Source organism: Vulpes lagopus, chromosome 2 (assembly GCF_018345385.1).
Source record: "Vulpes lagopus strain Blue_001 chromosome 2, ASM1834538v1, whole genome shotgun sequence".
Lineage (NCBI taxonomy): Eukaryota > Metazoa > Chordata > Mammalia > Carnivora > Canidae > Vulpes > Vulpes lagopus.
This window is the reverse complement of record NC_054825.1, coordinates 172,108,969-172,135,482: the sequence shown is the minus strand read 5'-3', so window position 1 is coordinate 172,135,482 and position 26,514 is coordinate 172,108,969. Positions and strand designations below refer to the sequence as shown.

At 35.6% G+C, this 26,514-nt stretch overlaps 1 protein-coding gene across 3 annotated transcripts in view; it reads left to right on the top strand.

Moving 5' to 3' along the window:
- LOC121485459 (zinc finger protein 420) overlaps window positions 1-26,514 on the top strand; it is a 58,000-nt gene that overhangs the window by 8,205 nt on the left and 23,281 nt on the right. Inside the window, exons 3-4 of one of the 3 annotated variants that reach the window (XM_041745855.1) lie at window positions 8,412-8,500; window positions 9,744-9,873. In XM_041745855.1, the coding sequence (XP_041601789.1) occupies window positions 8,492-8,500; window positions 9,744-9,873 (139 nt within the window). In that variant the 5' untranslated portion in view covers window positions 8,412-8,491. Of the gene's footprint in view, window positions 1-8,411; window positions 8,501-9,743; window positions 9,874-17,415; window positions 17,489-26,514 lie in introns of those variants that run through there. The other 2 variants (XM_041745856.1, XM_041745857.1) reach the window with 2 other exon arrangements.

The following is a 26,514-nucleotide window of genomic DNA, read 5'->3' as shown; positions in this document are numbered from 1 at the left end:
AGTAGTTGGACTATGTACCAGAAAGGGAATCACAATTTATTTTAATCCCTGCTGTGGACAGGCGCTCCCCAAATATCTCTAAATAAGTGTTTGGCACATTTTACAATTAGTTTATTTAAATTTCCCTGTGTCTTTAGCTCTGTGATGAATTTAAAAGAAACTATGATTTTTAAAAATCTTATCTGAAGTATTTTTGGTTGTTAAATAGGCACAATTATCTATTGAGCTTTCTGCATCTGGAAGAAGTAGAATTTTTAATTAAATGTTTATTGAATATCTATATCATTGATTACTGTAAGGGCAGTGGTTCTCCCTAGAGGATGTTTTAGAAATACATCTGTGTGCTTTTGAATGTTAAAATAACTGAGTTGAGGGTGAAGTCTTCTGGCTTTTGAAGGACTGAAGCCATGGATCTGGGTTATAGAGTAGAAGACTTTTTTATAAAAAGATATGTAGTAAATACTTTAAGATTTCTGGGCCAGATGGTCTCTGTTGCAGTTATCTGACTCTGCTACTGGAGTGTGAAAGGAGCCAAAGACAATTTATAAACAGTTTAGTGTAGATGTGTTCCAATAAAGGTTTATTTACAAAAACAGTTTGTTGGTGGGCAGTAGTTTGCTAACTTCTAATCTAGATACTCTGCAGTATACAGCAGATAATTGTTCTGTGACCTGCAAAATTCAGACCATAGCTGGGAAAAAAAATGTGTTTATAATAATCTTGGTCTAGAACTTCTCACATAAAGCATTATTTTTGCATGATATTTTACACACTGCTGAGTTTATGTTACTATTATTGCATGATTTTACTATTAGCTAAATATTCCAGGAATGCTTGAATGATTGAGAAAAGACTACTTTGTTTTATTTGGAAATACTATGACATTTTTAAAAAGGTCACAGCACTGATGGCAACACTGCTTGAGATATTTTCCTTACCACTACCACATACTTGTAGAAGCCTACATTTGTAGATAATAAATTTCATTGAGTCTATAGATATATGAACACATCACACACATACATATATATGCATACATATACATACACACACATAGACTTTCAAAATGTCAAATGTTAATAAAAGTTATCAACAGTACTTACTTGAAGACTTCTGGGTAAGATGCCAGAGTATGAGGACCCCTAAGCTCATCTCGTCCCATGGACACAAACTAGATAACACCCACATCAGTGTAAATAACCCAGAAAAATGACCTGAAGACTGAGAGAACAGACCCTCCACAGCTAAATGTAACAGGCCACATTTGAAGAGGGTAGGCAGATAGGGATACAGTTGAGAGCTAAATGGACCAATAGGACTGTCTGCAGGAAGACAGGGATACTGCAGGCATGTAGGGGGAAAACAAACAAATCCCTACACCAAGCATCCCATGGGTGCCCACACGGGGAGATGAATCCCCTTGGTATTTGGCTTTGAAAATGAGAGCAGCTGGATTTCATGAGTCTTTGCAAACAGTAGGGCATAACACCTGGAACTTTGAAAATCAGTAGGCTTGTCTCTGGGAGAGTTGGAAGGGTGAGAGAAAACTAAGTCCCTGCCCTTAAAGAGATAGCACAACAAACAGCAGCCTGATGGAGATACAGCATAGAGGGAGCAGTTTGAAAAATACCTGGGGTATGTGGGAGAGAGATTTGTCTACTGATCTCAGAGCTTGTGCTGGAAGAGTAGGGATCATTGGGAGACATCTCTAAGAATAAAAGAGCTCGCAGGCACCATTTTCTTTCCCCATCCCCTAGCCTAGACACACAGATACCTATAGGAAACAGTGCAATACCAGTATTTGCTACATAACTTGCTAATGGTGGCCCTGCCCCTGAATACTTCTGCGGCTCTGCATCTTACAGCCAGGCCTCTATTCTGAGTCTCTTCCCACAGCTACAGACTTTGCTAACACCCTGCAACCCATACCTGAATACTCCTGCAGATCTGCTCCTCCAGTATGCCAGGCTAGAGCTTATCTAAAGTGGTGCCACAAGTGTGGCAGTGTGCAAGCATTCTCAACATGGCCCAGCAACCACTCTAATGTGACTCCTGCCTGGAGGAGAAGGGAAGATAACCACATATCCCAGTCCAACCCACAAGGCTATCAGCTGATTTTTCAGCAGAAATTTAGCAGACAAGAAGGGAGTGCTGTCATGATGAGATGAGCACTGGGCGTTATGCTATGTTGGCAAATTGAATTTAAATAAAATATTTTTAAAAATAAAAATAAGTAAAAATGGGTGAAGAATTGGGGGTGGGGCAGGCAGAAGGAGAGAGTGCTGTGATATATACTGAGTCCTAAATGAAAACCCTGCAGTCAAGAATATTCTGTCTGGCAAAGCTATTGTTCACAATAGAAGAAGAGATAAAGAGTTTCCCAGACAAAAGTTAAAGAAATTCATGACCACTAAACCAGCCCTATGTGGAATGTTAAAAGGGACTCTTTAAATGGAAAGGAAAGACTATAAGTAGGAATAAGAAAATAGGAAGAGCAAAAACAGTAAAAATAAGTATATCTGTAAAAATCAGTCAAAGAATTCACAAAAGAAAAGGATGTAGGGGCACCTGGGTGGCTCAGGGGTTGAGCATCTGCCTTGGGCTCAGGTCGTGATCCCAGGGTGCTGGGATCAAGTCCTGCATTGGGCCCTTCGCAGGGAGCCTGCTTCTCCCTTTACCTGTGTCTCTGCCTCTCTCTCTCTGTATCTCTCATGAATGAATGAATAAATAAATAAATATATATATATATATATATATATATATATATTTTAAAAAACCAAAAGGATGTAAAGTATGACATACCTAAATTAGGGGAGAGGGAAAGGAGTAAAAATGGGTTCAAACCTAAGCAACCATCAACTTAATATAGACTACTATATTTAGAAGATGTTATACACAAAGCTAATGTTTACAAAAATCAAAAACCAGTAATAAACATGCAAAAATAAAGAGGAAGGAATCCAAGCATATCACTAAAGAAAGCCAACAATGAGAGAAGAGAGCACGAGAAGAAAGGAACAGAAAAGACCTTTGAAAACAACCATAAAGCAAGTAATGAAAAGGCAATAAGGACATACTGATCAATAGTTACTTTGAATGTACATGTACTAAATGCTGCAATAAAAAGGAATAGGGTGATGGAATGGATAAAAAAGCAAGACCCATCTATATGTGTTCACAGGAGACTCATTTCAGACCTAAAGACACATGCAGATTGAAAGTGAAGGGATAGAGGGGCACCTGGTTGGTTCAGTTGCTTGAGCATCCTCACTCTTGGTTTTGGCTCAGGTCATGATCTCAGGGTTGTGGGACTGAGCCTGTGTTGGTCTCCATGCTCAATGTGGAGTCTGCTAGTCCCTCTTCTCCCACTCCGCCCCTCTGCATCTCCCTTTACTCACTCACTCTTGTGAAGGTGCACACTCTGTCTCTAAAATAAATAAAATATATGCATATATTTTAAAGTGAAGGGATAGAAAAGCAGTTATGTAAATGGAAGTGAAAAGAACATTGGGATAGTAATACAAAGAACAAAATAGACGTTAAAGCAACAAAGAGTGTAACAGGAGACAAAGGACACTAACGATAAAAGGAACAATCCAACAAGAATATATAGCAGTTGTAAATACTTCTGCAACAAACATGGGGGCACCCAAATACATAAAGCAGCTAATAACAAACATAATGGAAAATGAAGTAATTGATAGTAATACAGTAATAGGAGGTTTTACCATTTCACTTAAATCAATAGATCATCCCAAAGAAAATCAACAAGGAAACAGTGGCTTTGAAAGACACGTCGGACCAGATAGATCTACAGATGTATTTAGAACACTCTATTCTAAAGCAGCAGAATACACATTCTTTTCAAATGCACAAGGAACTTTCTCTAGAAATAGATCACATATTCGGCCCCCCAAAAAAGTCTCAACAAATTAAAAAGACTGAAGTCATACCATGGGATTTTTCTAACCACAATGCTGTTAAACTAGGTATCAACCATAGGGAAAAATCTGGAAAGACCAGAAATACATGGAAGTTAGATAACATGCTACTGAACAACCCAAATGTGTCGTGCAAGAAATCAAAGAGGAAATCAAAAAACACATGGGGACAAATGAAAATGAAAACACAATGATCCAAAATCTTTGGGATGGAGCAAAAGCTGTTCTAAGAGGGAAGTTGATAGCAATACAGGCCTAACTCAAGATGCAAAAAAATCTTAAATAAAAAAACCCAAAGTTACACTTAATGCAGCTAGAAAAGGAAGAAGAAGAACAACAACAAAAACCCCAAACCAGTAGAAGGAAGGAAATATTAAAGATTAGAGCACAAATAAATGGAATAGAAACAAAAAAACAGTGGAATAGATCAGCAAAACCAGGAGCTGGTTCTTTGAAAAGATCAACAAAACTAATAACTTTTAGACTCATCAAAAAGAAAAAAAAATGAGAAGACTCCAAACGAAGTCAGAAATGGAGGAGATATAACTGACACCACAGAAATACAAAGAATTACAAGAGAATATTATGAAAAATTACATGCCAACAAATTGGACAGCCTAGAGGATATTGATAATTCCTAAAAACATAAAACTTCCCAAAACTGAATCAGGAAGAAACAAAATTTGAATAGACTGATTACCAGCAATGAAATTGAATCAGTAATAAATTCCAATAAAAGTCCAGGACCAGATGGCTTCATAGGTAAATTATACCAAACATTTAAAGAACAGTTAATACCTATTCTCAAACTATACCAAAACACAGAAGAGAAAGGAAAACTTCCAAATTCATTCTCTGAAGCCAGCATTACCCTGATACCAAAACCAGATAAAGGAACCATTAAAAAAAAAAAAGAACTACTGGCTCATATCCCTGTTGAACATACATGCAAAATTCTTCAACAAAATACTAGAAAACTGGATACATTTATAAAATCATTCACCATGATCAAGTGAGATTTATTCCCAGGATTCAAGGGTTGTTCAGTATTCACAAATTAATGAATGTCCTATATTACATCAATATGACCAAGAATAAACACCATATAATCATTTCAGTAGATGCAGAAAAAAGCATGTGACAAAGTACAATACCCATTCATGATACAAACCCTCAACAAAGTAGGTTTAGAGGGAACAATCCTTAACATAATAAAGGCCAAATGTGGAAAAGCCACACCTAACATCATACTCAGTGGCAAAAACTGGGAGCTTTTCTCCTAAGATCAGGAACAAAACAAGGATGTCCACTCTCTACATTTTTATTCAACATAGTACTGCAAGTCCTAGACACAGCAGTCAGACAACAAAAAGAAATAAAGGACATCCAGATTGGCAAGGATGAAGACATTCACTTTTTACAGATGACATTATATTTAAATATATATACATATATATATTTATTTCTTTAACAAATGATGTTTATATATATATATAAAACCTGGAAGACTCTACCAAAAAACTACTAGAACTGATACATGAATTTAGTTAAGTCACAGGATACAAAATCAATATACAAAAATCTGTTGCATTTTGACACACTAATAATGAAGCAGCAGTAAGAGAACAGTCCCATTTAAAATTGCAACAAAAAGAATAAAAGATCTAGGAAAACTTGACCAAGGAGGTGATAGATCTGTACTCTGAACACTTTAAAATTGATGAAAGAAATTGAAGACAACACAAATGGAAAGATACTTCATGCTCATAAATTGTGAGAACAAATATTAAAATGTCCATACCATCCAAAGCAATGTACGGATTCTTTTCTTAAGATGATTTTTTTTAATTTTTTTTGAGAGTGCATGAGCTCAGTGGGGCAGAGGGAGAGGAAGAGAGAATCATCAAGCAGATTCCCCTCTGAGCATGGTATGTGATGTGGGGCTTGATATCAGGACCCAGAAATCATGACCTGAGCCAAAATCAAGAGTCGGACCCTCAACCAACTGAGCCACTGAGGTGTCCCCAATCTACAGTTTTCTTAGAATCCTTATCAAAATATCAACAGCATTTTTCACAGAACTAGAGCAGATAATCCTCAAATTTATATGGAACCACCAAAGACTTCCATTAGCCAAAGCAATCTTGAGAAAGAACAGAGCTGGAAATACCATAATTCCGGATTTCAATATATACCACAAACCTATAGTAATCTACATAGTGCAGTACTGGCAGAAAAACAGATCAGTGGAACAGAATAGAGAGCCCAGATATAAATCCATATAAATTATATGGTCAGTTTTTGACAGAAGAGGCATGGATATGCAATGGAAATAGTTTCTTTAACAAATGATGTTTGGAAACCTGGACAGCCACATACAAAAGAATGAAACTGGATCACTGTCTTATACAATATGCAAGAATTTAAAAATCAGCTAACCTAAATGTGATACCTGAAACTAAAATAAATAAATAAATAAAAAATAGTGAGCACAGACAGTAATTACTCTGACATCAGCCATAGCAGCCCATTTTGAATATGTCTCCTGAGGCAGGGGGAAGCAAAACCAAAAATAAAATATTGAGATTATTTCAAAATAAAAAGCTTTTGCACGGCAAAGGAAACACCAAAACTAAAAGTCTGCTGAATATGAGAAGATATTTGCAAATGACATATCCAATAAAGGGTTAGTATCCAAAATGTATAAAGAATTTATACCATTCAGCAAAAAAACAATAATCTGATTCAAAAATGATCTGAAGATATGAACAGACATTCCTCTGAAGAGGACTTAAAGATGGCCAACAGACACATGAAGAGATGCTCAGCATCACTCATCATCAGGGAATTCCAAGTCAAAACCACACTGAGATCAACTCACACTTGTCAGGATAGCTAAAATAAAAAAACGCAAGAGACAGTGTTGGCAAGGATGTAGAGAAAAAGGAACCCTTGTGCACTGTTGGTGGGAATGCAAACTGTTGCAGCCACTGTGGAAAACAGTATAGAGGTTCCTTAAAAAGTTATAAAGAGAACTACCCTGCAATCCATCAATTGCACAACTGGGTATTTACCCAAAGGATACCAATACACTAATTCAAAGGGATACATATACCCTTATATTTATAGCAGCATTATTTAGAATAGCCAAGATATTACCATATAATCCAGTAATTCCACTATTGGTATTTACCCAAAAATATGAAAACTCTAATTTGACAAAATATATGCACCCCTATGTTAATTGCAGCATTATTAATAATGGCCAAATTATGGAAACAGCCCAAGTGTCCACTGATAGATGAATGGATAAAGAAGAGGTGGTATATATAATGGAATATTACTCAGCCATTTAAAAAAAATGAAATACTGCCATTTACAATAACACAGATGGATTTAGAGAGTATAAAGCTAAATGAAATTAGAGAAGGACAAATGCCATATGATTTCACTCATGTGGAATTTAAGAAACAAAGAATGAAAAGAGACAAACCAAAAAAAAAAAAAAAAAAGACAAACCAAGAAACAGGTTCTTAACTATAGAAAACAAACTGTTGGTTAATAGAAGGGAGGAAGAGGATTAAGAGTACACTTACCATGATGAGCACTGAGTAATGTATAGAATTGGTTTTTTAAAAATAATTTATTTATTCATGAGAGACAGAAGGCAGAGACATAGGCAGAGGGAGGAGCAGGCTCCCCGCAGGGAGCCCGATGTAGGACTGATCCCAGAATCTGGGATCACGCCCTGAGCTGAAGGCAGAGGCTCAACTGCTGAGCCACCCAGGCATCCCTATAGAATTGTTTAATCAGTATATATTGTACACCTGAAACTAATATAACACTGTATGTTAACTATACTGGAATTAAAATTTTTTTGAACAGTACTTTAAAAAATGCTTACCTCAGGGATCCCTGGGTAGCTCAGTGATTTAGCGCCTGCCTTCGGCCCAGGGCATGATCCTGGAGTCCCGGGATCGAGTCCCACATTGGGCTCCCTCCCTGCATGGAGCCTGCTTCTCCCTCTGCCTGTGTCTTTGCCTCCTTCTCTCTGTGTTTCTCATGAATAAATAAATAAAATCTTTAAAAAAATGCTTAGCTGAATATTATGATATTACAAATCTGAATTTGTTCAAGTAGTTATAAGTGTAAGCCTTTAATTGTGCCTTTTAATTTGTATAACAGTTGATCATTATCTCTATTTTTGGCATAATGTATATAATTGTGTCATATTATCTATAAATTTTATTTCAGAAATGGTAGAGAAGTTGTTGTAAATATTGTCTTTTTGTATATAGAGAGTATTGAGTTTGATCAGGGTAATAACCGCCACTTGTATGTCTCCCATTTAGTATCTTTTGGTGATGGAAGCAAGAGAAAGGAAGAGGAGAGCAAGAAAGATAATTCTAATTTACTTATTTGGAACTTTGCAAAAAGTGTGGTCTCATGGTTCTGTTTTCTTCTCTCCAGCTCTGCCTTTTTGAGACTCTGTGCTTCTCTAAGCTAGGAATCTGGAGGAGGATGGATTATTTCTTGCAGCGCTAAAAACCATGGCTCAGGTAAATTGGTGTTTTTTGGTGCTCTCTTTAAGAAGTCACTTTTTTACAGAGTATGTGTATGTTTGCTTTACTTATTTCTGAAATTTCCTTCCTAACTGACCCCACTCAGGAATGTGCTCCTCAGCATTCCATCCCTAAGTTTGTGTTTTTCATCTAGCCTATATTTACATAATTACTCAAAAATAGTTTGGGCATCTCTGACTAGGAGATATGACAAAAGCAGATTCCCTGATTTTAGAAGATAAGGAAGTTTGTTAAATTGCACCACACATGGGAAAATTGAACTTTTCTTTAGATGTAAGTTTTCTGGTTAGACAAGATCATTACTTTTGCATGGATTCAGTCTCCCTACCTGGCAAGAGCTTATGTTTTGTGAGCTTTTAAGATTGATTAGGAGCATGATTAGAGATTGAGAGATCAGAGATCTTCCCTGGAAATCCATAATTGACATAAAGCAATAATACAGATAATTTTAAGAGTCAACATTATTAGTTAATCTTGTATGCATAAGTTTAGATTATCTTTTCTTTTCCTTAGAACAAGGGAAGGGTACATTTATAGGTGATAAATAATAGTAAGAAAGATCATCATTCACATGCAAAAGTTGGTGAAAATTATAAACTCCCAAAAGTGAGAAATGCTTATGAGATTTTTGTGTAACCAAAATGTTCAAATATGCACACTTAGTATGTCAGGCATATTCATTATATGGGGCTATTTTGCAGCCTATTATAAATATGCATTAAATTACTGATAAGGAGGAAAGTGCTTATGATGTAATATTCTGGTATGATGATGAACTGAGATTTCAGTAATTTCTTTAATTTTATGCAAATTTTATACAGATTTTATAAGACTTTGTGGAAAAACTTCCTGTTATTTTTCTTATTAGAGAATAAGAGAAATTTGCATTTATTGAGAATGTATGATATACAAGATACAAGCATAATTAAAGAGTGAATGATAGAGTATTTATTGTACAGGTTGCCTCTGTATGCTTTTTCTTTTAATTGTGTCTTTAAGTTCCAGACTTATCTGTATAATGAGATGTTCTATATGCAGGAAATATCTACAGCAACAGAAATAATAAGGAACATGTTGGCACTTCAGAAGCATTAATTTTATAGTGTCTCATTTATGTCAATGGCTTTTTGCTGTTCACTCTGAGCTCCCCATCATCTCCCCTCCATTGAAAAAAATATTTTCTTTATTTCCACAATTAGTATTATATTTGTTGTTTCAGAGATCAGTGATGTTCAGGGATGTTGCCATTGACTTCTCTCAGGAAGAGTGGGAATACCTGGACTCTGCTCAAAGGGATTTGTATAGAGATGTGATGTTGGAGAACTATAGTAACTTGGTGTCACTAGTAGGTAAGAAAATGTACCCCTAGTATTTCAGGATTACCTTTGGAAGGGCTGCTTTCTCTGATTGTTTTTAAGTAATTAACTAAATTGCCTCTTATTATTAATAATTAATAATAATAATTAATAATTATTATTAATAAAAATTCTCTTATTCTCTTATTCTCTCATTATTCCAGTTTTAAATTACTGGAAATAGCGGTATTTCAGAGCACATTTGTCTTCTCCACTCTGCAAGTATCATCTATCTTTCTGGCTTCCTTCCTGTCTTAATAATCAAGGGGCTAGATTTGAATTCTGAGACACTTGCAATTTTGTCAGAAAAATCAGGCTATGCATTGTTATGATTTATTTATTTTTAATTTTATTTTTTTAAAAGATTTTATTTATGTATTTATTCATGAGAGAGAGAGAGAGAGAGAGAGAGAGAGAGGCAGAGGGAGAAGCAGGCTCCACATAGGGAGCCTGACGTGGGACTCGATTCTGGGACTCCAGGATCATGCCCTGGGCCAAAGGCAGGTGCTGAACTGCTGAGCCACCCAGGGATTCCCCCATTGTTACAATTTAGATTGGCTAAAGGTGCTCAAAATATTAAAAAAAAAATAGATGTAGATATGTATGCTTTTTCTGACAACAGAAGAACTTATATTATTTATGTAGTAATAGGTAGATCAAGTCAGGTCAACATAATCCATTAGAACGAATATATTCTCTTATATGTGTTTTGTAATTGAATATTACATTTTAAGAACTTTGTATTTTACATTGAATGAATGCACCAGAACATCTTTTATTGGAAAAGAGCTCAGGAAGAACATGTGATTATCTAAGAAAGTTTATTGTATTTTTTTTTTTTTAATTTGTTGAGGTGTAGTTTTTGGTGTAGGATGTAGCCTATCTTGGTATTTATTCCATGGGCACTTTAAAAGTGTTCTGAACCCAATTTCCAAATGTGGATGTGACATCAGTTGGGGAATTCTGGAATTTTTTTTTTTTAAGATTTTATTTGTTTATTCATAGACACAGAGAGAGAGAGAGGCAGAGACACAGGCAGAGGGAGAAGCGGGCTCCATGAAGGGAGCCTGATGTGGGACTCGATCCTGGGTCTCCAGGATCACACCCCAGGCTGCAGGCAGCGCCAAACTGCTGCACCACAGGGGCTGCCCTGGTTTTTTTTGGTTTTTTTGGTTTTTTTTTTTCTGTATCAGTATGAGACTCTTTATGTCAGTTAAAACTTCAACAAATGATTTTCCAACCTAAATGATCACTTTATTTTTTTGGACTCTTCAAGTCCCTGAAATGTAACTGTCTCTTGCCCATTCCTCTGAATGTTTTATGAAGTTATTGGTTGGTATACTTTCATGTGGAAAAAAAGACGTCTGATTTGAGAAGAAAAGCAAGGGCTTTTCAGTACAATCTCTCTAAGGAATCCCACCTAATCACTACTTCTCCTTTTTGGTCTTTTAGGATAGTTCTTCCCACGTTCAAAGGAGGGCTCTTCCTTTTCTCCAGTGATAACCCTTTTATGTAAACTTGGGAGTCAATTTCTTTGTAGATTTTTTTTTTTTTTTAGTATTTAGACTTATATCATTTTCTCTCTTCTTTAAAATGTGGTCGTTCATTCAAAATACATTTCCTGGAGACTATTCTTTGCCAACAACTGTAGCAGGCATTGGAGAAATGATGTAGATAAGGTTTGTATTCTGCTACATTCTCCTGGGAGAAATAAAAAGTAAATAAGGAAGTAAAAATATATGTGTATTTGTATTCATATATATGTACATACATACATTTATTTAATAAATACGACAGTTGCAAGTAGTAATAAGGAATATGAATAAAGGTAAAGGAGAGTAGGCAAATGAACTAACTGGTGAATAAGGGTAGGTTATTTTAGATAGGTAAATTTCTTTAAAAAATTTTTTTTGGGAGAGTATGAGCCACCAGGGGGGAGGGACAAACAGAGGGGGAGAAAGAGAATCTTAAGCAGGCTCTACACCCATTGTGGACCCTGACACAGGGCTCAATTTCATAACCCTGAGATCATGACCTGAGCCAAAATCAAGAATTGGATGCTTATCGGACTTAGCCATCCAGGTGCCTGTAGATAGGAAGATTTTTTAAAATCCCTCCAAGGAGGCAGTATCTGAGCAATGACTTGACTGATGTAAGGGTATGAGTTAGACCGATCTATGGGGGAACACTATTCTAGGCAGATGGAGTAGTAAGTATAAAGGTTTTAAGGTGGGTATTTACTTAGGAGGAGGAACAGAAAAATATAATTAAAGAAGAGTGAATGATACATAATAAATATAGTTAAGCAACTCCAGAAAAGGAGTTCAAATTTTATTTTTTGAGGTGGTGCTCTCTCACTTCTAGCCAAAGAAAATGCGTATCCTCTCTGAAGGAAAGCAAGAAGGCTTTAGAATTCTCAAAACTTAAGATCAACAAAAGATGAGGTAACGAAGATCATCAAACCCACAAGGAAATAGGTCATAGGTGAGGAATAGATAATCTAAAGAAGCAACAGATTACCAGGCAAATGATTTCAGATATTGATATTATTAGATCTAAATGTAAAATGTTGGTGAAATATATATATTATTGGTGAAATATTTAAGAAATAAGGTAAGTCACAAAAATGATAAGCAATAACAGATTTTCATAAGGAATCTGATTTGAAGGAGAACCAGATAGGACATTCTGAAATGTTCTGGTTAAATCTTTCTTAAAAATAATCATTAATAGATTGATAAATGGGCATAAAGATTGTTTTCTTTATAAAACGACAGAGGAAGTAAAACACAGGCCTTGAGTTGGGTACAGATATTTGCAGTTCATATTGACAACAGTGAAATTACTATGGATATAAAAGGCATTTATAGATAAAGAAAAAGATAAATAATTTTTTTGAAAAATTGGGTAAAAGACATTCATAGGCAGTTCAAAGAAAAGGAAATAATAAATCAAGGAGGTGAACAGCTTATACTCTGAAAACTATAAAACACTGATGAAAGAAGTTCAGGATGACACAAACAGAAAGATATTCCCTGCTTATGGATTGGAAAAATTAATAATTATTAAAATGTCTATACTACTCAAAGCAAACCACAGATTCAATGCAATACCTAACAAAATACCAATAGTATTTTTCACAAAACTAAAACAAATATTATCCTAAAATTTGTATGGAACCACAAAAATCCCTGAGAAGCCAACAAAATCTTGAGAAAGAACAAAACTGGAGGTATTATACCAGTTTCAGATTTCAAGTTATACTACAAAACTATAGTTAACAAGAGTATGTACTGGCACAAAATAGACACATAAATCAATGGAATAGATTGCAGAATTAAACCCACACATATGGGCAGCCTGGGTGGCTCAGCGGTTTAGCGCCGCCTTCAGCCCAGGGCTTGATCCTGGAGACCCAGGATCGAGTCCCACGTCAGGTTCCCTGCATGGAGCCTGCTTCTCCCTCTGCCTGTGTCTCTGCCTCTCTCTCTGTCTTTCTCTGTCTCTCTCATGAATAAATAAATAAAATCTTAAAAAAAAATAAAAATAAACCCACACATATATCATCAATTAATCTACAGCAAAGGTGGCAAGAATATCCTGTTGAGGAAAATTGAGTATCTTGAATAAATGGTTCTACAAAAACTCGACAGGTACATGCAAAAGAACAAAAACTACAGCACTTTCTTACCCCTCACAAAAGAAACTCAAAATGGATTAAGGTCTAAATGTGAGACCTGAAATCATAAAACTAAAAGAATACATAAGCAGTAGTCTCTTGGATGTCACTCTTACCAACATATTTATGGATATGTCTCCTTAGGCAAGGGACACAAAAGCAAAAATAAACTATTGGGACTAGATCAAATTAAAAAGCTTTTGTACATCAAAGGAAATACATGAACAAAATGAAAAAGAACCTACTGAATGGGAGAAGATATTTACAAGTGATGTATCTGATAAGGGGTTAATACTATGTTGGGGACGCCTGGGTGGCTCAGTGGTTGAGGATCTGCCTTCGGCTCAGGGTATGATCCTGGAGTCCTGGGATTGAGTCCCATATTGGGCACCCCACGAGAAGCCTGCTTCTCCCTCTGCCTATGTCTTTGCCTCTCTCTGTCTCTCATGAATGAATAAATACAATCTGTAAAAAAAACCCACTATGTTGTTTTAAAAAAAGTACAAATAGCCAATAGACATGCAAAAGTGCTCATCATCATTAGCAATCAGGACATGCACACTTAAACCACAGGGAGATAATTATTTCAGATACCCTAGAGGGGCAAAAATTAAGTGGTATTATTAAGTGTTCACAACTTATGGTGGCAGAAGAGCTATATACCTCATTTTCACAATAGTCAGAAAGTGAAAAATGACCCAAATGTCTGTTGACTGATGAATGAATGAATAAAATTTGGTATAATTTTACAGTTATTCAGCAATACAGTAGCCATGTGTCAACAAATGCTTATCAATTGGTGAAAGGATGAATAAAATTTAGTTTATCTTTAAGATAGAATATTATTTAGCAATAAAAAAGGAGTACTGATACATGCCTACTTTGGGGATCAACCTTGAAAACATGCTACATGAAAGAAGCCAGATACAAAGACTATAATATTACATGATTCCATTTATATGAAACGTCTACAATAGATGATCTGTAGAGACTGGAAGTAAATTAGTGGTTGCCGAGTGCATTTGGGGTGGCAGATGAAGGTGAACTGGAGAATGAAAGTAGGGAAATTGGAAAGGACTACTAATAGGCATAGGTTTCTTTTTGAGATGATAAAAATATAAAACTAAATTGTGGTGATTGTTGCACAGTTCTGTGAACGTATTTAAAATATACTGTTGGTATGTGAATTATATTTGAACAGATCTGTTTGCTTTTTACTGATGGCACTATCAATTGACATAACCACTTTGAAAAAAAGTGTGGAAATGATTTCCAAATTTATATGTGTATCTTTAAAAAATTTCAGATCCCTGGCCACACTCCAGATCAATTAAATCACAATCTCTGGGTATAGGACACAAATATTATTTTTTGAAGCTTTTTAGGTTGTTCAAATATTCACCTATGTTTGGTAAGCACTACAATATATTATCTGAACGTTTATTTTTTTTATTTGAAGGTTTACTCCAGTTACTTGTTATTGCCAATATTACTGGATTTATTTCTCCCCTATTTTATGTTTACTTTGTTTATTCTTTTACTCTTCTGTGTTCCTTTTTTTTTTTTCTGTGTTCCTTTTTTATCTTTCCTTAATCAAGATCGATAAAGCTTTTTGTTTTTGTTTTTTTAACTCCATTTCCCCTTTGTTTAATTTGGAAGATGTATACTATTTATATGCCTTTAGTGGTTAACTCTATTTTTTTTTTATCACATATACTGTATTTCTTTTAATGCAACTGCAGTTTTGTTTTTATTAATTGCAATGATATTTGAAAAATATACATATTTAATGAAAATTGAATATTTTATTATTAAATGTATTAATATTAAGGTACTCATTCAATCCACATTCAGCATTTGTTTGCATGCTGCTTTGCAGAAGTGTTTTTTTTCCCAAGTTTTTATTTAAATTTCAGTTAATATGCAGTGCAACACTAGTTTCACATGTAGAATTTAGTGATTCATCACCTACATATACCTCTGGGAGTCATTACAAGAAATGCCCTCCTTAATACCCATCACCTGTTTAACTCATCCCCCTGCCCACCTCCCCTCCAGAAACGATCAGTTTGTTCTCTATAGTTAAGTGTCTGTTTCGTGGTTCATTTGTTTCTTAAATTCCACATATGAGTGAAATCATATGGCATTTGTCTTTCTCTGACTTTTCTCAGCATAATACACTCTAGCTCCTTCCACGTCATTGCAAATGGCAAGATTTCATTCTATTTGATGGCAGAGTAATATTCTATATACATACACACCCCCCCCACATCTTTATCCATTCATCAGTTGATGGACATTGGGCTGTTTCCATAATTTGGCTGTTGTTGCTAACATTGCTGTAAATATCAGGTGCATGTATTCCCTTTGATTAATATTTCTGTATCTTATGGGTAAATACCTAGTAGTGCAATTACTGGATCATAGGCTAGTTCTTTTTTTAACTTTTTGAGGAATTTCCATAGTTTTTTCCAGAGTGGCTACACCAGTTTGCATTCTCACCAAGAGTGCACAAGGATTCTCCTTTCTCCATATCCTTGCCAACACGTGTTGTTGGGAAAACTGGACAGCCGTATTGCAAAAGAATGAAACTAGACCACTTTCTTACATTATACACAAAAATAAATTCAAAATGAACTAAAGACTTAAATGTGAGACAGGAAACCATCAAAATCCTAGAGGAGAACATAGGCAATAACCTCTTTGACATCAGCTGTAGCAACTCCCTGAAGCAAGGAAAACAAAAGCAAAACATAAGCTATTGGTACTTCATCAAAGTAAAAACCTACACAGTGAAGGGAATAATCAACAAAACTAAAAAGCAACCTACAAATGGGAGAAGATATTTGCAAATGACATATCTGATAAGGGGTTAATATCCAAAAATATCTAAAGGACTTATCAAAATCAACACCCAAAAATCAATCTGTTAAGATATGGGCAGAAGATACAAATAGACATTTTTCCAAAGAAGACATACCGATGGGTAATAAACCCATGAAAAGATGCTCAACATCACTCATCATCAAATAAAAATCAAAGCTACAATGAGATATCCCCTCACACCAGTCAGAATGGCTAAAATTAACAACACAGAAGTCTTGAATAAACTATTTGCCCCAGGCTGACACCTGGGATTTCAAGGCCAACCAGTTGAAAAACAGTAAGGATGTGTCCACCTCAAAATAAATTGGAAGCTATTGTGACAGTGAATTGTTTCTATAAAGAGATAAGATATTGACATCTCCTATGTCAAATGTATATTTCATTGTCAAAATTTTTATCAGGAGGAAACCATCCGTGTGTACTCTTTTTCTATACTTTTATCAACACTACATACCTGTGATTACTGGTGAGTTTAAATATTTTGGGAATATGTCTGCATGTTTTAGTCCTTTAATCATTATTGTTTGTGTCACTTAACAAATACATACATAACAAAGGCTAAAGTTAATGTCTCCTTCGTCCCAGAACAATATAAAGTATAGATGAAAGGTCTTAGGTTACTTTAACTTTGATTAATCTATCCCATCTATTATGTTATCTGGCATGTTTCAATTCTGTTTTCTTTTTAAACTCCCAAATAGGCATTATTTTTGTTTTAAGATGACAGTGTTTGTGGATTTATTCACATGATTATCTTTTTATTTACACATTATTCCTCCTCCATTATACTTTCCCACTGAGATCATTTTGTCATGAAATATATTAGGCAAGTCCTATTGTTAGTAAATGCTCTGTTTTTATTCTTGTTGTTGTTGCAAAGTAACCGTTGTTTCACTTTCATTCCTGTCTGATGACTTAACTGGGTATAGAATTCTATACTGACAATTATTTTTTTCTCAGCACTCTGAAGAAATTATTCCACTGTCTTCTGGCTTCTATTGTGCTCTTGAGAAGTCTGCCTTCTGTCTCATTATTGTTCCTTTTGTAAGTAATCTGTATTTTCTCTCTGGCTGCTTTTAAGATTTTTTTCTTAAGATTTTATATAATTGATTATGTTGTTTTATTTCTAGAACTTTGATATTTTCTTCCTCCTGTAGATCTCACCTTTTTTTTTACTTCTATTCAGTTCTTTTCTCATGGTTTTGACTTTATATTTTGCATTTTCATATATTTCAAGCATTTCTATTATATACATGTATATATCATTAAACATTTAGCGATTGTAGAGAACAGGTCTAATTCTGCAGCTTCTTACATTCAGGTGGGCTCCTGTGTGATGATGAATTGTCATTTTTTTTCTTCCTTTTCATTGAGAGTCTAGGCAAAGACTGAAGTGTTTTTTTGTCATTTCCTTTGAGGTCACATGGCTTCCCCCCCCCCCCCCTTGAACTATAAGCCTTGTTTAGTTCTGTTTTTATGAAGAGGTTCGTGCTAATCGCTGATATTTTCTGGGTCCATAGCTTCGTCTCTTGAATTATATCAGGCCTTTAAGATAGATACAAACCGTTTGGCAATTAAAGCTAGCAAATGTCACGAGGATAGCTGTGACTTCAGGGCATGTTTACCTCTAGTTTCTCACTTAATTGTGCCTCCTTTGGATCCTCTTTACTTTTTTTTTTTTTAAGCATGATATACTTCTTAATGTATGTCAGATGTTACCCAGTATTTTAAGGTGTTTTCAGGAAACCTGATGCACCATTCACATATTTATAATTGTGGATCCTTCTGTCTTTAAACATGCTATATCTACTTTTTATATCCTGTAAATTTCATTGTTTTTTCTTAAAAGGTCTTTTGAATTTCTTGTTAAGTAATTTTCTCAGTACTTTATAAATGTTGATATTATGCATAGGAATATTTTTGTATGGATTTTCTAAATTAATAAAACTATATATACACACATGCACAATACACACACATATGGATAATAAAGTGTTGATTTCTGTAAATTGATAATAATCTTACAGAAATATCCAATAACTTTCCAGTGGGTAACATTGGATTTCTAGGTAGATAATTTTGAGTTTTATGTAAGTCTTATTTCTTTCTTTTCTATTTGTACTAGTTTTTAAAAACTGTAAGCAGTAGGAGCTGAGTATTTGATATTTCACAATTTTAAAACAATTCTTACCTTTTTTCAGACTTTCTTGGAAGTACTAATGTTTGCTTACTAAATATGTTTCTATAGGTTTTTGGTAAATACTCTTAATTAATTAGGTTAAAAAGGAGCCAGTCTGGTTTTAGAGAGTTTTTAATACAGGAAAATTTTTTTTTTAAGATTTTATATATTTGAGATAGAAAGAAGGAGTGAGCACAAGGCAGAGGGAGATGGAGAAGCCAACTCCCTGCTGAGTAGAGAGCCTGATGCAGGGCTCAATCCCAGGACCCTGGGATCATGACCTGAGCCGAAGGCAGATGCTTAACTGACTGAGCCACCCAGGCCCCTCAAGTAGATTTTCTGATGTTGAATAACTCCTGCATTTGTAGGATAAACCTTATTTAATCATGATATATTACTAGTCCTTAAATACAGAGCTAGATTCTACATTGCTAATGTTTATTTTTAAATTTTACATAATTTGGTTCATGAAATTGACTTAATTTTTATGAGTTCTTCTCATTAAGTTTGTTATTTTAGTTTATGTAAGTGACTTGGGTGGATTTCCAAACTTTTCTATGTTCAACAACAATTATATATGATTAGAATTGTGTATTCTTTAATGGTTTGGTTAATCTTGTCAGTAATACCATCAATCAATGATATCAGTGGCCTTAACTTAGGAGCATAAAGATTTAACTCAAATTTAAAATTCTTGGGCAGCCCGGGTGGCTCAGTGATTTAGCGCTGCCTTCAGCCCAGGGTGTGATCCTGGAGACCCAGGATCAAGTCCCATGTTGGGCTCCCTATATGGAGCCTGCTTCTCCCTCTGCCTTTGTCTCTGCCTCTCTGTGTGTGTGTGTGTGTGTGTGTGTGTCTGTCATGAATAAATAAATAAAATCTTTAAAAAAAAAACAAGTTTAAAATTCTTATGTGGTTATTGATGTATTCTTAGATTTTTTCATGGATCATATTTTTATTATTTTCTAATACATTTCATCTAGTTTTTCTAATTTACTGTTGAATTATGTATAGGTTTTTTTTCATAAGCACTTTTTTTATTTTTGGGATTAATATTGTTCTTTTTCCTTTTCAATATTTTGGATTTGTGCCCAATCTGATTTTCCCCCCCAACATGTCATATTGTTGTATCATTTATTTGATTTCAAAAGAACGAATAGATTTGTATCCATTTCTGTTCTTTCTAAATTCTGGTTTACCCACTTTCTCATTTTTAGCTAGCTAATTTTTTTTAAATATTTTTTTTAAAGATTTTATTTATTTATTCACAGGCACAGAGAGAGAGGGGCAGAGACACAGACAGAGGGAGAAGCAGGCTCCATGCAGGGAGCCCGATGCGGGACTCGATCCTGGGTCTCCAGGATCACACTCCAGGCTGCAGGCGGCGCCAAACCGCTGCGCCACCGGGGCTGCCCATTAGCTAGCTAATTTTTGTTTTGTTTTGTTTATGCCTCCCTCTTCTTCTTGATGAAATCTTAATTCTTTTGTTTTTAATTATTTCTTGTTTTTAAATAAAGGCATTTAGAGCATTTAAGTTTTCTGTGGATATATAAACCGAATCTCAGGATTCCACACTAAGTTAGTCTTGGAATTTAGTTCTAAATATTGTTTAATTTTTAATTCCTTTTATGACAAACATTATATAGGAGTATCTTAATTAGTTAATTGTAGGATTATATATTGGTTTTCTTTGTTTTTGCAATTTCTAATTTTGTTATATTGTGATAACATGTTGTTAGCTTTATCTGTCTGCCTATCTTATTAATTATGCTTCTGTCTTCCCAATCCATATTTCTTCTCAATTTGTTTATATTACTGTCCTAAAAAGGAAAAGAAAAAAACTATTTCCTTTTACTCACACAACACTTCTGAAACCAGTTATGTAGATTTTCCCACACCAAGCAGTTCTCTAGTTCTTGGTAGACACCAACATGGTGTCCTACAATTTAACTTAATTCTGACACTAATTACCCAAAGTTAGAACAGACTCCACTGGTTAAGGGCTCAGTCCTACAGGACTGCCTCTTACCTCAGAGGCCAGTTGTAAATCACAAGCTGTCACCTCTATCTATGACTGGCTGTAAATTAGAAACCCCACAACACCCTCTTCAGGTTTAATAATTTGCTAGAATGGCTCAGAGAACTTAAGAGAAACATTTATCAGTTTATTACAAAATATACAACTCAGGAACAGCCAAATGGAAGAGATGCACAATGCAAATGTTTTTATGCTGGTGTCTGCCTCAGTAACCACTGGTGTGTGGCTGGACCTGGTCTTGTGGCTCTTGATTATGATTGCAAGATGCCCTTTAGCAATAACCATCTGGAAATCTTGAAAAAGTAAAGATTTATGACTTAGAAGGCCTGGAAAATACACAGTATACCGTGGGATACACAGTCATGTCATGGATAGAGAGAGAGTGCACAAGCCTAGGTTTCTGCTTCTATTGAGGTTGAGAGTGAGGGCCTATGGTTTCTGGGCTCTTGATTGTTGAATTTAAAGTAAAAGTGAGGGCGTAAAGGGTGGCAAGAGAAAACAAGTAGTCCAAATGGTTAGTTGCTAAATCAACCAAGCTCTTTAGGAGTCTCAGTAGGAGAGGCAGCATGGCTCTTTATCTACTATGACTTGTAATATATTTGAGCTAGTCATCTTTGAAATGGATGCCTCTTTGAAGTGGATGCATCAGCAATCAAAGCTTAAGTCAGGCACTCACATTACAAACAAAATCCAAAACCTGTCAGGACGTACACTCTAGCAAGGTATGGAGAAGGGATATGGAGCTTCCATGCTGTCTCCTGGCACACCACCCTCCAGCACTTGTGTTTATTAACCAGAAGCTCTCTGAACCTCAGTTAGGGTTTTTCACGGAGACTTCATTATGTAGGCATGATTGATGAAATCACTGGGCATTAGTAACATATTCAGTGTCCAGCCTCTCTGCCCTCCATAGGTGGGGAGATTGGCTGAAATTTCCAGCCCACTGAAAACATGGTTAGTTCCTGTGGCAACCAGCCCACCATCCTTATGGGCTTTCCAAAAGTCACTTCCTTAGTGTAAGCTCGGGTGTGGTTGAAAGGGACTTTTTTCTTTTTTTTTTTTTGAAAGGGACTTATAACAAATAACAGAAGACATTGCTTTTACCTTTATTACTCAGAGAATTCTGAGAGTTTTAGGAGCTTTGTGCCAGAAATCAGGAATAAAGACCAAATATGTTATTTCTTATTGTTTCACAATATCACAGTTCTCTACTATGATTTTGGATTTACTAGTTCCTTTTTCTATGTCTATCAGTTCTTGTTTATTTACTTCAGAGCTAAATTGTCACTTGCATAATCATGACTTCTTATATCTCTTGCCTGACTTTAAGATTATTGCCCTTAGCTGATTTCACTAAGGTAACAGAAGTAATCAGAGGAGAATTTCTACAAGCTTCTGCTTCCTCATTGATCTATCTCCCCGCTCTATACTCATTGCCTCTTTTCCTATTATGATAGATAAACTTTATGTGCTTTTATCTAAGGTTAATACCTCCACTTTTGTACTAAGTAGCTCACTTCTCATATCTTTATGGACATTGTTGGAGCAGTGTTCTCTGTTAGTCTCCTGCAACATCAGCGTGTCAGTATATGTTATAATCATTTTCATCTACACAAACATGTAATTTCTCAATCTTTAATGGATAAACAACAGAAACATATCTCAACATATATATTTTTTCCTCTTGATATGATCTCATTTCTCTGCTACTTTTTTTTTAAAAGATTTTATTTATTTATTCATGAGGGACACAGAGAGAGAGAAAGGCAGAGACACAGGCAGAGGGAGAAGCAGGCTTCATGCAGGGAGCCCGATGTGGGACTCGATCCCGGGACTCCAGGATCGTGCCCTGGGCTGAAGGCAGGCACTAAACCCCTGAGCCACCCAGGGATCCCTCTCTGCTGCTTTTTATAACAAAACTCAAAAGAATTTTCCATGCTCCATATCTCTAGGTCATCCCTTAAAACTGTGTCAGTCAGAACTTATTCCCATTATTCCACCAAAACTATCTTGTGAAGATCAGTAGTAACCTCTATATTGTTAAAGCCTTTGTTAAATTAGAAGTCACCATTTACATTCTCGCTCAACATTTGACAAAATTGATTATTCCTCTTTAAAACATTTTCTTCACTTGGCTTCTAGGATTCCACACACTCCTAATTTTTTTCTTTCCTCATTGGCTACTCCTTTTAGTCTCCTTTGCTGGTTACTTCTCATCTACCTGACTTTTAAATGTTCAAGTGTCCCAGGTCTCAATCCTCAAGCTTCTTTTTTTTCTTTTCTTCTCTTTCCTTCTCATTATCTTTTATATCCAAAGACTTTCCCTGGGTGATCTCATCAAATCCCATAGCTTTAAATTTCATCTACTTAACGATAATTCTCAAATTTATATTTCTAATATAAATATCTCCCCAGAACTCCACACTTGTACATACGCCTTCCTACTCAACATCTTCTTTACAATATCTAATAGTTCAAAACCAATCTTGATATTCTCTCTCAAACCTGGTTCTACTACAATGAGAAGTTCTCAGTAAATCACATTTCTGCTGTTCTGGATGCTCAAGAAAAACACGAGTTTTCTTTGACTTCTGTCCATAGTACATGCCCAATTGATCATCAGATCCTCTTCATCACTTTCAAAATATATTCAGAATCTAATGACATCTCACTTTCTCTACCCCATCCTCCAGAATCATCTGGTCCAAGACATGTGGATTATTGCTATAGCTGCTTAGCTTCTATGCACCCAGCTTCTGTATTTTCCTATTGACTTTCTGTTCTTTTTAAAGATTTTTAAAAATTTACTTTAGAGAGTGAGAAGAAAGTGTGAGTGAGGGGCAGGGCAGGGGGAGATGATCCCCAAGCAGACTACTCACTGAGGAGCCCGACTTGGGCCTCAGTCCCACAACCCAAAGGACCATGACCTGAGCCAGAACCGAGAGATGGCTGACCAACTGACTGAGCCATGCAGGCACCCAACTATCTTGTTGTTTAAACAACCAGAATGAGTCATATTGTCATGCTGATTCTCACAACCCTCCAGTGTCTCCCCATCTCAGAATAAAAATCAATATTAAGTGGCTAAAGCTAAGATTTCCTTGTCATTTTCCTTTGAAGCCAGGGAATTTTTCCCCATCCATTTGAATTGGAGACTGGATGGTTACAATTTTCTGAAGAGGTTCATTACTAATTTGACATTGTCAATCCAAGGCCCTATTTCAGACTTTTTAGACTATTAAGTTTCATATGTAGGCAATTACGGACAGCAAATGTCCCAAGGTAGCTCTGGCTTCAAAGTATGTTTACCTTTCTAGTTTCTGGTTCTTCATTGTAGACTCTGTGGATTTGGATCTTCTTTACTTTCTTTTAAGCTTGGCATACTTTTAGGAGGTTGTTTCTCATGTTTTATTCAATACGTATTGGTGTTCTTCAGGAAATCTGTTTCACCATTTACTGTCACAGTCATAACATACAACCTCAAATTTCCTCATGCTGGGGGTGACTGTGCAGCTCGGTCAGTTAGGCGTCCAACTTTTGGCAAAACCAAAAACCTCAGTCATCTCAGGGTAATGAGATCAGGCCCTGCGTGGGGCTCTGCACTCCATGCACAGCCTACTTGAGATTCTCTGCCTTTCCTTTTCCCTCTGCTCCTCCCACAGCTCATGCTCTCTCTCTAAAATAAATCTTTAAAAAAAAAATTTGCCTCATGATGTCCCTTATGACAACCAGTGACCTATTCTCTATCCCTACAATTTTGTCTTTTCCACAATATTATATAAATGGAATAAATATATATACCCTTTCAAGTCTGGCTTTTTTCACTTACTAAAATATATTTGAGATTTATCCATACTATTCCATGTGAGAGTACTTTTTATTTCTGAGTAGTGTTCCATTGTATGGATATTTCAAAGTTTGTTGATTTATTCGCTTTTGAGGGACATCTGGGTTTCCAGTTTTTTAAATTTGCATATAATTGATGCACAATGTTCTATCAGTTTCAGGTGTACAACATAGTGATATGACAACTTTATATGCTGTTCATCACAAGTTGGGAGCTGATGCATCCCTATCACAGATATCATTAATATATTCCTTATGTTGTACTTTTGAGTCACATGACTTATACCATTAACTGGAAGCCTGTGTCTTCCATTCACCTTCACCTAGGTTGCCCAACCCTTCACTTCCTCACCTCTGGTAACCATCAGTTTGTTCTCTGTATATATAGGCCTGATTCTGTTTTTTGTTTGTTTATTAATTTTTTTCTTAGGATTTCATGCACCGAGATTGTTGCAAATGCCACAATCTCCTCCTTTAATGGCTGCATGATATTCTATTATATATATGTTTATATACGTGTGTGTGTATATGTGTGTATACATATATATGTGTGTATATATATCACCTCTTTATTCATTCACTTTTTGATGGACATAGCTGCTTCCATATCTTGGCTATTGTAAATAATGCTGCTATAATTGGATGCATATGTCCCTTTTAATTAGTGTTTTTATATTGTTTGGGTAGACACACAGTAATGGGATTTCTGGATCATAAGGTAGTTCTATTTTTAATTTTTTGAGGAATTTCTATCCTGTTTTACACAGTGGCTGTACCAGTTTGCATTCCTTTTTCTACACGTCCTCGCCAACACCTATTGTTTCTTGTGTTGTTGTTTTCAGCCATTCTGACAAATGTTAGGTGATATCTTATTATGGTTTTGGTTTGCATTTCCTTAATGTTAAGTGACGTTGAGTACCTTTTCCTGTGTCTGTTGGCCATCTCTGTGTCTTTGGAGAAATGCCTGTTCATGTCTTCTGCCCATTTTTTAATTGGATTATTTGGTTTCAGGCTATTGAACTATATAAATTCTTAACATATTTTGGATAGTAACCCTTTATTGGATATATCATTTGCAAATATCTTCTCCCATTCCAGAGGCTGCTTTTTAGTTTTGTAATCGATTCCTTTGCTGTGCAGAAGCTTTTTATTTTGATGAGGTCCTAATAGTTCATTTTGCATTTGCTTCTTCTTGCCACAGAGGACTCATCTAGAAGAAAGTTGCTACAGCCAGTGTCAAAAAAATTACTGCCTGTGCTCTTTTCTAGGATTTTAATGGTTTTAGGTCTCACATTTAGATCTTTAATCCTTTTGAATTTATTTTTTCATATGGTATAAGAAAGTGGTCCAGTTTCATTCTTTTGGATGCAGCTATCCAGTTTTCCCCACACCATTCGTTGAAGAGACTATCTTTTTCATATTAGATATTCTTTCCTGCTTTGTCACAGATTGATTGACCATATAATTGTCGGTTTATTTATATATTATCTGTTATATTCTATTGATCTGTGTGTCTGTTTTGATTGCTGCATACTGTTTTGATTACTGTAGCTTTGTAATATAACTTGAATTCTGGAATGGTGATGCCTCCAGCTTTGTTTTTCTCTCTCAGGGTTGCTTTGGCTATTTAGGGGCTATTCAGGATCTTTTGTGGTTCCATACAAATTTTAGGATTATCTGCTCTAGTTCTCTGAAAAATGCTTTTGGTATTTTGATAGGAATTGCATTAACAGTTTATTTTTTTTTAATTAATTTTTATTGGTGTTCAGTTTACCAACATACAGAAAAACACCCAGTGCTTATCCCGTCAAGTGTCCACCTCAGTGCCCGTCACCCATTCCCCTCCAACACCCATCCTCCTCCCCTTCCACCACCCCTAGTTCGTTTCCCCGAGTTAGGACTCTTTATGTTCTGTCTCCCTTCCGATATTTCCCAACATTTCTTTTCCCTTCCTTTATATTCCCTTTCACTATTATTTATATTCCCCAAATGAATGAGAACATACAC